At 34.0% G+C, this 16519-nt stretch overlaps 1 protein-coding gene across 2 annotated transcripts in view; it reads left to right on the top strand.

The window, feature by feature from the left end:
- LOC118749273 (protein furry-like) overlaps nucleotides 1-16519 on the top strand; it is a 107094-nt gene that overhangs the window by 41127 nt on the left and 49448 nt on the right. For both annotated transcript variants that reach the window (XM_036484073.1, XM_036484074.1), the window contains exons 5-6: nucleotides 11329-11463; nucleotides 14063-14234. In XM_036484073.1, the coding sequence (XP_036339966.1) occupies nucleotides 11329-11463; nucleotides 14063-14234 (307 nt within the window). The remainder of the gene's footprint in view (nucleotides 1-11328; nucleotides 11464-14062; nucleotides 14235-16519) is intronic.

Genomic DNA, 16519 nt, shown 5'->3' with positions numbered 1-16519 from the left:
TCTTAGAAGAAGTTTCTTTAACCTTAACGATATAAATGTACAATGTACATTTTACATTAATGTTTTATATTTTAAGAGCAAGTTTATTGAAGAGTCCTGTACCGAAAAAGTAGAAAACCAAATCAAATGTGCTTATGTATGTGCGTCATTAAACGCATTTTCTCTTTATTTCTGCAAAATTATAATCTTGTCGCTTACAACGTTATTCGCAGCGACCATTCAATTATTGAAACATCATAAGGCAAAATGAAGTCTGCAGTGGCAAATTGTAAAAGTGAAAACAATAGGCAAGCGTTCTATATAAGTAAGTTTTTTTCTGTACAAATCGATGCACACATAACTCCATGCATTTTTCCAACATCTGGCATGTGCTGAAAATCGTACTTACCTAAAGGGCTACATGCCCAAAATCATTGCTACGTGTTCCTATTTAATTAAACTTTATTAACTACGCAAAATTGGACCGTTTAATATGGATATTAACACATTATTCCGCATTGTTTACATATTTTCCTATGCGTTTTGGCATTTCTCTCTCGCAATTGCACCAAGATGACGTCACGTAAAAATTACGCTCAAAAATCATCTCTCGTGGGCGTCATCATGTATTCTATCATTCTTGCTACTTACCTAGGAGTGAGTCAGTGCAGTAGCGGTTCAAAAGTAGCGATTGACTACAGCAGTACTGTATTATTTTCTTCCATAAATGTACATATCTGTGTTCGTATGGAATAGTAGCTTATGTCGAAATGCTGGCTTGAACCCTCTCAGTACAAAAAATCAGCCGCTGAAGCTAAAAATCTGAAAATTTGCTTACTGGCAAATTTTGTGTCATTATTTTCAAAAATATAATCACAAATTTTATAAAACTCTTCGTTTTACCGTTATTCAGCGTTCACTATATTGGACAGTAATACTCTATATTTATAAACAGGGAAGTGATATCAATAATTTTTCTTTTTTTTTCATTTGCGAAATATATTTTAAAACTGAGAATAACATTTGACCTTTTTCTCGGATATCAGTTCTACCGAAAAATAGTTAATTGTATCATAATAATAATTATAATTAATTATACATAATTACACATAACACCGTGCGGCAGCAAATTTTACACCAAAAAATCGATATATTCGCTAAGCCATGGGCCAAATATATGCAGAAAAATTGCGGTTTTCTCTCTGACGTCAGGATTTTCTAAAGGGACTTTGGTTATTGAATAATGTGAGTAATTCAGAAAATGGTCTAAAAAACTTAGTGCAATGTATTTAGAAAAACAGTGGGGGTATTAAATTAAAGAGAAAATTCTGTAGAGAAAGAACAGATTAAATTTTTTGGTGCGTAAGGTATTGAAAATGTCCTTAAAAATTTTATCCCTGAATATCCCTGAAATTTTGTAATATTTGTTTTGAAAAAATTATATGTTAAGGGCTAATATAAACTCGACAACGTCCTCGAATATAGTCCTTCTAACTTTATTAGCTTAAAAAATAAAATTGATTAAACCCAAAAAATTTTAATTTTTTTAAATCCTACGAAAGTTTCTCTTTCATTTGGTACCCATTTTTATTATACATTACACTGAATTTTTTAAATAATTTTTATCTATTACTTATATATATATAATATCTACATATATAAAAATGTTCTGTTCGTATGTCACGGTCCGAAAAACTCGAGAACGGCTGAACCGATTTAAATATTTTTTTTTTGAGTTGTTCGGTATAACATCAGAACCATTGATATCGCAAAAAATTGGAGGGTTGCCACCTATTTGAACACTTTTAAACCCAATTATATTGATAAAATAAACAAATTATTATAATATGGGTATCAAATTAAAGAGGTTTAAGAAAGATAACTGCTGGGAATATCTTTGACGAGGGTTGCCAATTTTAATTCAGTCAAATTGATAAAATAAATGAAATATTACAATATGGGTATCAAATTAAAGAGGTTTAAGAAAGATAACTAACTGTGGGAAATATTTTTGAGAAGCGTTGCCACCAATTTTAAAATTTTAACTCAGTTAAATTGATAAAGTAAATGAAAAATTGCTATGTGGGTATCAAACTAAACAATTTTAAGAAGGCTTAAAGGAGGGTTGCCACATGTTAAAAAATTTAGCGCAATTTAATTGATATACTAAATGATATATTACAATATAGATATTAAATTTAATAGGTTTTAGAGAGATAACTGCTGGAAATATTTTTGAGTAAAATTGCCACATCTTTGAAAATTTAAACTCAGTTATTTTGATAAAATAAACGAAGTACGGTAATTTGGGTATCAAAATTTAGAGTTTTAAGAAGGCTTACAGCCGAAAATATGTTTATGGAGGGTTGCCACCTGTTTGAAAATTTATCTCAATCTAACTGATATAGGTATCAAATTAAAGGGCCACCTATTTCAAAATTTTAACTCAGTTAAATTGATTAAACAAATGAAATATTGCAATGTGGGTAGTAAACTAATGAGTTTTTAAAAGACCTGCAGTCGAAAATATGTTTGAGGTTTACGGCCGAAAATATATTTGAGGAGGGTTGCCACCTGTTTGAAAATTTAACTCAATTTGCATAATTGATAAAATAAATGACTTATTAAAGTATAGGTATTAAATTAAGGAAATATTTTTAGGAGGGTTGCCACCTATTTGAAAATTTTATCTCAATTAAATTGATAAAATAAATGATGTATTGCCATGTGGGCGTCGAAACTAAAGAGTTTTAAGAAGGCTTACAGCAGAAAATATGTTGAGGGGGCTACCACCTGCTTGAAAATCTAACTCAAGGAAATATTTTTGAGGAGGTCTGCCACCTATTTGAAAATTTAACTCAATTTGCATAATTGATAAAATAAATGACTTATTAAAATATAGGTATTAAATTAAGGAGGTTTAAGATGGATGACTGTCGGAAATATTTTTGAGGAGAGTTGGCACCTTTTTGAAAATTTGAACTCGAAAGCTAAGTACCTATGTTGCTCAATGTATTTTCAATATAAGGCGATAAAATAAATATACCAACGAAAATTTAGTCCTTTGTCAAATATGTTTGATTATTACTATGTACAATGGTGAAGCGGATACGGACGATTTGTGGTGGCTGACGGTCGTTCCTGGTTGAATACGGGAAAATAAGTACCCGCGCTATTTTCAATAGAATTGAGTTCAACCTCAAAGCAGTAAAACTGTTTGGAGGGGAAGTTAAAGGATAGTTAATTTGGCGGGAAAAATTTGTGACAGTTTCAAATAAATACATGTGTACATGTGTGCATTAAAGTGGACCGTCTTGGATTGATTAAATAAAGGAAGTATTGCAATGTGGGTAACAAACTAAAGAGATTTCAGAAGACTTACAATCGAAAATATGTTTGAGGTACAATATGGGTACCAAACGAAAGGTATTTGAAAAATCTTGGTTTGAAAATATTTTTAATAGGATTATCACCTGTCTAAAAGTAAAGACTGAAAATATTGAAATTAAATGAAATATTACATAGCTGGTTCCAAACGAAAAGTGTTTGGGAAAGCTTTACTAGGGTTTTTTTTTAATCTTGCCACTTATCCAAAATCCGAACAGTTTAAACAAATATAGAATTTACAACATCTTATCAAACGGGGAGATCATATTATCAACAAAGAGCTGGTACACAAATTACTTAATGTAAAAAAATTAATAAATAAGTAATTTTTAAGCAAAAAACACACCGACTCCAATTCTTATATAAAAATTTAATAGTACCGTTAATTTTTTCATGACCCAATGATCGGATCTAAACCAAATTAGTATGGGATCACCTGGAAATCGGTTGAAGTGGTCCAAAGTTATGCGGTAATATACATAAAAAAAATATTCCGACGAATTGATAACCTTCTCCTTTTTTTGAAGTCGACTAAAAATTACTGAAACAAATAAAAAATGATAAAAGAGTAACGAAAACAAAAAACCATCGCATGAAAGCAGTTTAAAAAATACTTAATGAAAACTTAAAATTGTGGACACCATTTCCTAGCATTATAAATCAGTTAACTTTTAATCGTAAACAATTTCGTTTAGGTTCGCCATAGCCTACTATGTACATTGCGAGTAAAGAAATTTTGAACAACATGAGATAATATTATTATGATTATCATTACTATTGCGAACTCCTATTCCCAATCAAGGATTCCCAAATTAAAGCGAAAGCAGAACGGGCAGGGCATTTACGATCACATGATGCAAATGTTAAGACAATAAGAGCTGCAGAACTGAACCATGCACGAACATTTTTTTACAAGAGCGTATAATTTCTGGCGTGTGCCGATGACATCGACATCATCGGTAACAAAAATCGTTTCGTATCTTCTGCCTTTTCCAAGCTGGATAAGGACGCAAAGCGAATGCGCCTGGTGGTAAAGGAGGACAAGACGAAGTTGCTCCTGTCATAAGAAACAGTCAGCGCATTCGCACCTTGGAACCCACGTAACTGTTAACAGTTACAGTTACTGTTATAATTTCGGGAAAGTGGAGAATTTCGTTTACTAGGGAACCGGCATTATCACCGATAAAAATATCAGCACGGAAAACCCACGCAGAAATCACACAAGTGCAACTTTGGACTGAGTAGGCAATTCGGGAGTAAAGTCCTCTCTCGACGTACAAAAACCACACTCGATAAGTCACTCATCATGCCCGAGCTGTTATATGGCGGAGAAGCTTAAACAATGACAACATTCGGTGAGACGTGTCTTGGAGTATTCGGCAGAAAGATCTTACGGAAGATCTACAGGCTTCTGCGAGTGGACAACGGAGATTACCGTAGACGATGGGACGATAAGTTGTATGAAATTTACAACAAAATGTGCATAGTGCAGGAAATGAAACTGCAGCTGCTCCTCTGGCTTAGACATATCGTTCCAATAGAAACCGAAGTTTCAGGTGTGAAAGAATCCAACTCGCAATCCGCTGGTGGTAGCAGAGGAATAGGTAGCACCCACGGCAATGGAGAGACCAAGTTGGCACAGAGAGAAATGACTGGCGTGTTTTGTCGAGCTCGCCCAAAATGGCTTATGCGGTTACAAAGCCAACGTAGAAGAAGAATATACAAATGATTAATGACGGAACTGTGGGACCATCTTCTTGGATGCGCCAGGAGGAACTAGGAAAATATTCCTTATCAGACGGATTATGGCAACGGTTCGATCAAAAAATTACATTACCTTAGCTATCGCTTCGTCTGGAATTGCTGCGACATTGTTACCAGAGCATTGCCAATTCAGCTCTTGAGCTGGCATTGAACAAATAAATCATCGAAACTCCCACATGCAATATTTCCTGAACATCCGGCAGGGAAAAAGTATTACAAGAATTTAAACTCATTGTTTGGGATGAGTGCACGGTGCACATAAAAATCGCTTGAGGTTCTTGATCGATTGTTGTGAGATTCGCGTGGAAAGGTTCAACCATTCGGAAATGCATTGATATTGCTCGCAGGAGATTCTAAGCAAACATTGTCTGTAATTTCATTGCGACAAGGCCAATATACATACACTGCAGCCGAGGTATTCTCGCGACAATTACTGGAAATTGGGAACGGAATTCTGCCAGTCAATGAGAGATTACGACGAGTTTTATGGCGTGATAATTTTTGCTACTTAGAAACATCGAAAGGAGAACAGATCGAAAGAATGTTTCTTTATTAAGAAAATTAATTATAGGAATCACGATTGGCTCAGTGAACGGGCTATTCTTGCTGCGAAGAATAAGGATGTCTATCAAATAAATAATAGTGGTATTGACAACAGTCGTTGCTTGAGCTGATCTGCTCTTTTACCAGACCGCCAGGCCACTTGCTCACTTTGGTGAATACCACTAATGTTATTCAATCCAGCATTCAACGTGAGGAAATAGCATATTCGTCGATAAACACCGTTGTGGAAAAAGACGATCCAACGGAATTTTTGCCTTCGATTGATCTTCCAGGGAGACCCCACATACTGAAATTGAAAATAGGTGTGGCAATTATCATGGTGCGAATATTAATCAGCCAAAACTTTGCAATGGTACGTGACTCGCACTTAAGAAATTGATGAAGAAAGTAGTGTAAGCAGATATTTTAACATGGCCTTTCAAAGGTGAAGCATTCCCATGATTCCGACCGATACACCATTTCCATTTAAAATATTCCCAATTCGATTGACATTCGGAATCACAATCAATAATTCTCCAGGTCGAACTTTGCCAAATTATGGTTTAGATTTAGATGCGGATTGCTTCTCAGATGTTGCGTGTTCCTATGTCGGCAAACCAAATAGCCTTGATACCTATGCAGCGAATGGAAAAACAACAAGCACACAAGTACTTATTACATAACCAAACACATATGAAACGTATGCTTTGTTTCGTTAATAATTTATCATTCATATAACAAGAATATGCCACAGCAAAGCGTGGCAGGGCACAGCTAGTATATACATATAAATACTTATTTCTCGCTTACAATATTAGTAAAATGAAGGATGTAATTAAGTAACTTAACAACTTATTCAGAATTTTTATTGTAATAATTTAAACTGCAAATTCAATTTTGCGCTTTCCTTTTGCGAATTATCCTTTCAGTGTCAATTTCAATATCTAAATGTACGTGTAAAAGTGCTAGACCTATCAGTCTTTCTTCATTCATGGTACTACGCAACCATGTTTTTAACCGGCGAAGGGTTGTAAAACTTCTTTCGGAAGTAGCATTAATAGCTGGAAATGTGGAGAAGTTTGTTAATCAATGGAAAAGCATATTCGTCGCATTTACCAAGAACTTCTGCTGCTGATTTTGGGAATGGCTTTTCGCTTTCCTTATTTGTCCATCGTTCCAACCACACTTTATACTCTCCTTTCAAATTGATACCATCTTTTTCTAAGAAAAGTTTGTATCGTTTTCCAAGCGATTTTACGCATATTATATTCCCCATTTTTAGATGGAAGTAATAAGTTCAAATCAAAAATCTTTAATGTGTCTTTCGGCAATCTTTCTCGGAGATCGAGCAAAATATTATCCAATAGTGGTATAAATATTGCCTTTCGATAATAATCTTCAGCGTTAGACGCAAGATAATTAGCCGAACTTTGCACCGCGGAAATAGACAAGAAGTAGTATCAGAATGTTCCATTTGACATGCATACATACATTAATATAGCCCAATTCTTAATACTCCCAGGGAGTTTGTTCTTCGGGAAGTTCCCGAGAAAGAAGTCCTCCAATAATTAACTCCCAGGAAGTAGCATTTTCCCCGAAAATTTGGAAAGAGAAAATTCAAGCTTCGCAAGAGCTGGTTGATACTTTTTTGACAGCTCAACTTCGCCATTTGATATAAAAAAATCCGCAGGGAATTTTTATTCATGATGGGAGGAATTTGAAAAGAGAGAAAACTTCCAGGGAGTACCTGTTCAGAATCGGCCTGATGGTATCTATATACCCATTGTTTTTATTTTTCACGTTGACGAAGAGTTTTACTCGATTTCTTATTATATAAATAATCTTGTGCAAGCCTAAAAATGGTTACGATTGAAGATTAAAATAAAAAAAAACTTAAAATTTTTTTTTTCAAATTTCTCGTTTGAGGTAACATATTTTATCCGAAATTTTTCCCATTTGATATAAAAAAAATCCGCAGGGAATTTTTATTCATGATGGGAGAAATTTGAAAAGAGAGAAAACTCCCAGGGAGTACCTGTTCAGTTTCGGGCTGATGGTATCTACGTACCCATTGTTTTTATTCTTCACGTTGACGAAGAGTTTTACTCGATTTCCCATCACCAAAAAATTCGTCGACGTCCGTACCAAAACGCAAGCCGCGAATATTAGGTTAGCCTGTTAAAGTTGAAAATATGTTTAGCTTATTCTCCTGATTGGCAGTGTTTATACCAACGGTGGGCAAACGCAGCTCTTTGAGCCAAATGCGCCTCTTTGCTTAGCAAAGTGCGGCTCTTTTTACTTTCCGTTTGCTCTTTTTAACCGACTTCCAAAATAGGAGGACGTTATCAGTTCGTCGGAATATTTTTTTTTTGTTTTTATGTATGTTACCGCATAACTTTGGACTACGTCAACCGATTGCGATAATTCTTTTTGCATCGGAAAGGTAGTGTCTCAGAGGTGGTCCCGTACTAATCTGGTTAAGATCCGATCAGTGGATCATGAGATATATGTATATATATTATTTTTTATATGAGAGTTTAAGTCGGTTTTTTTTGCTAAAAATTACTTGTTAATTTTTAAAATCCTAATTTCTTTGCTGGACATTCTTTTGAATTGTGTTGTTTTTTATTTTATTTCTTTTATGTACACATAAGCAAAGAGAGATCGGAACATTAGCCGCAATTGGAGAATGAAAATTGGCTTTCTGACTTAATGTTCTGTACCGATATGGTGGAACATTTGCAAAACTTGAATTTGTCTCTACAAGGAGAGAATAAAGATGTTTTTGATTTGTCACAAATTATTTTAAGTTTTGAAGCTAAACTGCGCCTTTCTATTCATGATCTCAAAAAAAAAATGATTTAATTTCCATGGCTAGAAAAAAATATTGCACATAATTTAGAAGTTTTGAACTTTTTTCCGATTTTAAATTATTTAAATGTACGTTTGCATACTTCATAAACCCTTTTTAACCGATTTCAAGAAAAGGAGGAGGTTATCAATTCGTCGGAATGTTTATTTTGTTTAATTTATTTTTTTATTTTTATGTATGTTACCGCATAACTTTGGACCACGTCAACCGATTTCCGATTTCGAAAATTCTTTTTGCATCGGAAAGGTAGAATCTCAGCGGTGGTCCCTTACTAATCTGGTTTCGATCAGATAATTGGATCATGAAAAAATTAACGGTACTCCTAAATTATATTCAACAATTTTTATGAGCTCGAGGTCGTTTTTAGTGAAACGTTATTGTGGAAAAGCAACAATAATTTGAAAAAATTGTAGAAGTGATAGCTATTTCGGAAATCACCACATTTCCTCATCAGACTTCTTTCAGTAGGATTCGAACCGACGATCACCACTGACTCAGCTAGTTGCCTGCGCACTGTGCTAAGTTTGCCTTGTTAATTCTTGCTGCTTATTTCCACTATTTCACTTTGCTAAGCCAACTACAATCAAGCGCAGCGATTCCGCTGCAATTCACGTGATCATGTGGTTGTTGGTTTTTGTTAATATTTCTATTATTAGAATGTTTAACTTTTTAGGTGTGCTCGTCCTTCAGTTATTTGTTTTTGTTATTGTTATGGCCTTATAACAATTATATTCAACAATTTTTATGAGCTCGAGGCCGTTTTTAGTGAAACCTTATTGTGGAAAAGGAACAATCATTTGAAAAATGGTAGAAGTGATAGCTGCTAGGCTATAGCTATAGCTATAGGCACTGCCCATACAAACTGAGATTCTCATATCGCTTATCTCTGGAATCGCATATGCTAACGTCTTGAAATTTGACACAGCAACATATGTTTTCAATACCGTACTTACGGCGAAGAGTCGCAGATTTTGGAAAAAGGGCCGGAACACCGCCCATACAAACTGAAATTCTCATATCGGTTATCTCTGCAACCACTTATTTTAAGGTAATGAAATTTTATACACATATAAAATCGCAAGAATTATTCACTTGGGAACTAATTTCTCCCAGATTTTAAAATCGCATTGAATGATTGTTGTTTTGTGCAAAAGTTTTTAGAAGGACCAGTGTGTTTGTCTTCCGATAGGTGGCTCAGGGATTAAGAGCTATCCTAAAAAATCATATTTGTGATCAGATTTGTTTCATTTTTAAAACACATATTAGTAACATAAAATTTGGTGTAACTTGGTAGTCCAATCGTGTCATGAAAGAATATTAGGCTCCGGCCCAGTCTTGATAAAAACCCGTGTGAAACCGCTGTTAGAGAAGGAAATATTATCTTTTTTTGTAAACCTTCAAGATACTTTCTCAACCGTTAACGATTCTGATGAAAAAAAGAAAGAGTTTATGTAGATGTGGGCAATTTAGTTTTTAACCTCCAAGAAGGTTTGTATTTGAAACTGAATTTAGTTTGGTCATATATGTAGTCCAAAAAGTTTAAAATTAAAACCGAAATTTTTAACCGTTTACTAGATGTTGAAAACAGCTGCGTGTCGCATATTTTCAATTCTTGGTACGTATAACTGTGGGTCTTGTACTCTACAATGAAATTCGTAAAGTAAAAATACCGTTCACAATTATTTGCATTCGCGTACCTGATAATTATTGAAAGTTATAAAACCTATCAGCTTTTTGTGTTCGCGTAAGCAAAAAACTTGCAAAGTAGGGGAAATTGAGAGAGCAAAATGACATTTCATTTTGAGGGAAAGCTGCTAGTTTCTGCTGGAAAAATTTTTGCCAATAGTAATTTGCCAACAAGAAAACAGTTGATCAAAAACAGCTGGTTGGAATTTACGCAAATCGCTAAATTTAATTTGGTGGTTTGGAAGTTAAAATAGTAAAATCCGACTAATTAAGAAATAAGTAATTATTCGTTTAGTCAGGGAGCTGTGTCAGGATAAAACTTCGGGATTTGTTTTCTTACGCTTTCATTCTTATTCTTTTGAATATAAACAAAATTTCTATCAGCTGTTCGTCGAACTTGCAAGTTTCTGCAAATTTTCTGTTGTATTTTGGCTAAAGGGATCTTGTAAATTTTCTTTAATATCTATCTTACACGTACATTAGAATAATAATAAAATTAATGTTTTTCATTACTAATAATAATTTTATTTAAAAATAAAATTTTTGTTTTTGTTGTTTTTTTTGTGGCTCTTTGTAGCATTTAGAATTTACATGTGGTTCTTTTCGGCCTCAGCCTTGCCCACCCATGGTTTAGTGGTTAACTATTTAATTGATTATGCAACATAAAGACCATCGCAAGGGCCAATTCTTTGATAACTTTGCTCTCAGCATGTTCAAGAAAAATATCGTAAACGCCATTTCCCCTTTAGGCAATAGGGTATGCAAAAAACAAAAGAAAGCGAGCATTGAATAATGTTGTTTTCGATTTAAATCCAAATAAGTTTTTACACTGTTTAAGGGAGAATTCAAAAAAACTCTCCTTTAGAATTTATCTTTTGTCGCTGCCGATAAAATAGCAATCAGGGGTCGACATGTATGTATATGAGTTTCGTCGAAAAATAAGATCATGATCCGGAAGGTGTATTTTGGCTTAAAAACTCCAACGCTTTTGTAATTAAAACTAGTTTATAATCATTTGTTTTCATTCCATTCACTAATCCTTTGCCGGCAAGCATATTAATTTAATTATGTATTATATTTTGTGGTATATTTTGTAGTTTTCGGATTCACATCCCCGTGACGTTGAAGAACTTTGGGGCACACTCTGCCAATTCTGGCCAAACAACCTCAAGGTCATCCTACGCTACTTGGTTATCATGAGTGGCATGGCGCCGAATGAACTTTTACCATATGTAAGTGGGTAAACACGGCACATTTTCAGAAATTAAAAAACACCTCTTCAAATCCATTGCATGCATGTATAACAGCTTAAAATGTTCATATATACATATATGTGTATGTACAATAGACTGATTCAAAAAAAAAACCATTTTTCGAAATTTATGTGCCATGATCAAAATCTTTGAAAGCAGCAAGAAAAAATATGTTGCTGAAAATTTGAACGAAATCGGTGGCCGTTTAGGGGTTGCTCAATGCGATTTTCAATGTTTACCATATCGCGCACCTGAAATACATCGTCGTCAAAAATATCGTCTATTTACCACAAATATTGAGCTAAATGTCTGAAGTTTTGCACATACCATTGCTAAATACCATAAAATCAACTAATCTAAAATTTTATGTAAACATTTTTTTGCGTTAATAAATAATTAATGGTTAACTAGCGATAATTAGTTAGTTGATAATTATTGATCCCACTAACTTTTTGTGGTAAAAATTGAGAAGAACCTTTAGCACACCTTCACAAACTATAATACATCTACAAAAACATCCGCACTTGTAATCTGTTAGTGTTAAAGGACTTTTTTAACTTTTGGGGCTATGTGGGCGGGTTAAAATCGTTTTAATTTACGTGTAGGAACGCGTACCACTGTACGATGAAACACTGAAGGAAATAGCACAAAGCAGCCCGGATAGGACGATCGTGCCAAAATAAAGAGAAACTAAAAAAAGAACAATAGGGGTTAGTTCAAACCGATCAAAGCGACCAAAAGAGACTTTCCTTTGACATCGCAAAAAGTGGAGTGACTCTTGTTCAAGAGTACAACAATATCTTATCCAGAAACGAAAAGCAACAACAAACTTTACTTTAACAGTTAGCGAGCATCGAAAGAAGTTCAAAGATGTTGGAAAAAATACAGTTAAGAAGATATGGGAATGATTTTTGAAATAATTGTCTTCAGTTGCATATACATAATTATCATTATTTGCCCATTCTCTGACATTCCATTGCAAGAAAGAAACAAAATTGCAAAAAATTAACACCCCCTATTCTGCAATACTTTCGTATTCGGATTATGCTGCAACCCGAATCGTATCTTCAAATTCGTAACAATGGCATGCCTAAAAACGAGCGAGTAAGAAGTTGACAGCTTTTTTGCGTAATTATGTACGAAAATAATTCCGTGTCGGAAGCGAGATAAAAATTTAGCAAAAAGATGTAAATCGATGTGTGTTTGCAGGAATTATTAGTGGTGTGCTTTTAAACAGATAAATTTGCTTTTTGCATATATGTACGTATATTTTTATGCACTGCTTTATATGAACGAACAAAACAGAATGTTTGTTGCCCCTTATCGAGAAACTTGGGCTGGTTTAGTTATTTGTACATGAACGCATGACCGGAATCTAAAAAATTTAACATGCACTTATGGTCAAAGGATTAGACTTTAATTTAAAACAAAGGTTCCAAAATTCCGAGCTCTAGTTTAGTAATAAGTTCGGTTTGAACCATGCACTTTTTTCTTAAATTCAGTGGATGTCGTAGCCGGAGTTATATGCACAATAAATGTTTTATATCTTTAAGTGTATAAGAGGGGCTTCCGCCCTCTTCTCCGGCAACACAGAAAAGAGAATTCTCATAAGCAAGGCTTATAATTCCTAAGCTCGGCCGAAAGCAGAAGCAAGCGCAACCAGGTGGTGGACTAACAAAATGCATATTTTCAATGCCTTGGAAGCAGTTATTGCATTAACTGGATTGAAAACCAGTTCTTCAGGCATAGGAGGAATTATAGCTTGTGGCTCAACAATTCAACCAGAAGTTGACATAGATGCGTCCATGGTTACTATGCCCGACAGCTACGCATACCTTTTTGAATCCATTGCCATAGCGCGTTCTTACTCCGCTGCTATAATTCCAAATGCATCAGAATCTATAATTTTCCTCAAAATATGTAAAATCAACCAATTTTACAATAAACAAACACATGATAAGTATTTCTTTAATTCCTTGTCGATGTCGATTTTTCGTTCTAGAATAAGGGTGTAACATTCCACTTTGTTTTTGTAGTTTATTATAATTTCTGAACGTGTGCTAAAGGTTTTTTCTCAATTTCTACCTCAAAAAGCTCTTGGGATCACTTGTTATTAACTAACTAATTTTCGGTAGTCAACCATTAACTATTTATTAATATGAAAAATTTTTTAAACTCAATTTTAGATAAGTAGATTTTATGGTCTTTAGAAATGGTATGTGCGAAATCTCAAACATTTTTAGCTTAATATTTGTGGTACATAGACGATATTTTTGACGAAGATGTATATCAGTTGCGCGATTTGGTAAAAATTGAACATTGCATTGAGCAACCCCTAAACGACCACCGATTTCGCTCAAACTTTCAGAACCATGTTTTTTATTGATGCTTGCAAAGATTTTGATGCACCGCACATAAATTTCGAAAAATCGATTTTATTGAATCAGTCTAATGTACAATTATTTGTGCATATAACATATTTATTGGGGCCATATATTTGAATAAGCCATTTTCTGAAACATGTCCTTTTGTGTGTATTAATATGCATTTATTTTCATGTGTTCGTATATACGAATAGGCGAAACGCGTGGCATTGTATCTCGCCCGCACTTGCCCCGACCGTCTTTTGGACGAACTAATGGTAGAACTGCAAACTGTGGAAACGCTTAATTGCTTAATTGAACGCACCGAGACACCACCATTTTATCGCCTAACAAGCATGCGGAAAGCTTCCAGCCACTCTGCTGACGGTAAGTTCACCATATGGTTAACGCTTTTTTTTATGGTTGGTTGAGACCAGAGGTGTTAAAAATACTTGTAAAATTATATATACAAATATGTACCTTAGCCCGGCCAAGTTCAACATTCTCGGTTACAATAATTCGCATAAAGCTGAAAAAGGGTACGAGTGTTGTGAACACCATTATGAATGAAATGTCAAAATTTATTCAAGGTCAAAGGTCACACAAATTGATTTTTTTTTTTGATTTTTCAGCGAAATGGTAAGGTTTGTCACAAAAATAGGTGATACGAAAGTGTAGATCATCAAATTATCTATAAAACCCGTTATAACATTTTTCTTCCTGAGAATTACCATTTCTGAGATATAGCGATTAAAAAATTTGCACATAATATGCATAATTTACACTGTACTTGTGGGGTAGTATATTTGGCGCGTTTTTTACAACGCTTTAATCAACTTGCAATGTTCTATGTCCAGACCACCATTTTTTACCATAAATATAGCAAAGGTATTTATGGCAAACCTAGTCTAGATGTCAACCTCGTCGTAGGTATCATATCAAAGACATCGTAAATTTTAACGTTTACCAATTCAGTTTTATTCAAACCAAACCTGCTTGCTCATATGTGAAAAGATTAGCTTGACTACTTACTCATATGTATAAGAACGAACCAGTCCGATAGTAACTACATCCCCACAAGTTTAAGATCAGCGAAATGTGGTATGTATTTTTAAAAAACTATTTTTCAATTACTTTAGTATCTATTGGAAAATTGTATGCTGACAAGACTAAAAAGTAGAAATAAAATAAAATAAAATAAAAAACTTTTTATTATACAACGCTTTTATAAATGGACTAAAAAGTAGAAAATAATATTTCTCAGTCCCACAGAATTTGTTTTGATAACTTTTGATTTTGAAATTTTAGCTAAAGTCATTATAAACAATTAATGACATTGAAAATGAGGAGCGTGGGACGCATGTAATACACTTGAATTGATATGAAAAGCAACATATGTATGTGTGTATGTGGGCATATGAATAACGACCGCTTAAAATCGATCTCAAATGTGTACTTTCGCTGTAGAATGTTATGTAGTTTGACTATTGTCAATGAAATCGAATGCTTTGTACTGCATGCGCTCCACGTTTTTCGTTTTCAATGTCATTAATTGTTTATAATGACTTTTGCTAAAATTTCAAAATCAAAAGTTATCAAAACAAATTCTGTGGGACTGAGAAATATTATTTTCTACTTTTTAGTCCATTTATAAAAGCTTTGTATATTAAAAAGATTTTTTTTAAATTTATTTAACGTGGTTTCTCCGGTAGGTAACTAAATAATATTTCATGAAATAAAAACAGTACCATTGGAATTGATGAAGGCGCACAGTGCCTCCTTTCCATATAAAATGTGGGCAAAAATAGGATTGTGGACGGATTTGAATGAAAATTAGAGCGCTGAATTCAAAAATAAATAAAATAATATTAAATCGGTATAATAATAATAATCCCAACGGTTTTTACCCTCCATTCCCGCCCATCCGCACGAGGGGCGCAGTCCGCATGACGTACGGAACCAGTATTTTCAATTTTTGCGCCGAGTCACTATAGGCAGGAGTTTGTTAAGTGCCGAGATCTAAAACTGTTCAGCTACAGAACTAAATTCATCAGCTGATTTTGTCTTTATGTTAATAATTCATTTATTGAGAGAGGAGAGTACCGCTATGTACCGTATGTACATATAGTTCGCTCTATTTTAAAATGAGAGGTATCAAATGACAGGCTTGGCCTGTAGATGTGCATTAAAGATTTATTTTTTTGAAACGGATTGCCACCTGCTACAAATTGTATTAAAATTATTTAATTAGTTGAATGTTTTAGATATTATAATATGGGTATCGAATGAAATGGTTTTGAAAATGATTTACTTCCAAACGATACGTAGAAACCCTGCAGGGAAAAATACTAGTTGTGAACTCGAATAATACCAGTTCGCTTTTTAGTTCAACCAGTTCGTGTTCTATCTTTTTTCCATGCTAGCAACTGGTATTTTTAACACGGCCATGTGCTTCGAAATTTCAATTGTCCGGCTATGCACCTGCATATACCCGTTAAAATACCAGTTCATACTAGTAAAAAAAATATTAGTCCAATAGGTTCCGAAAAGAATCAGTTTGAGACCAGTTAAAATATAAATAAAAACATCCAAATTAACGTTTTAAAATATTTTATTTCATATAAGGTTAGGTTAGGTTAGGTTAAGGTGGCAGACCCGCAAAGGGGACTCAC

Source organism: Rhagoletis pomonella, unplaced genomic scaffold (genome assembly GCF_013731165.1).
Source record: "Rhagoletis pomonella isolate Grant_MI unplaced genomic scaffold, Rhpom_1.0 Rhpom_scaffold_00014, whole genome shotgun sequence".
Taxonomy (NCBI): domain Eukaryota; kingdom Metazoa; phylum Arthropoda; class Insecta; order Diptera; family Tephritidae; genus Rhagoletis; species Rhagoletis pomonella.
The sequence above is the reverse complement of the archived record's forward strand: the minus strand, read 5'-3'. Positions and strand labels throughout refer to the sequence as shown.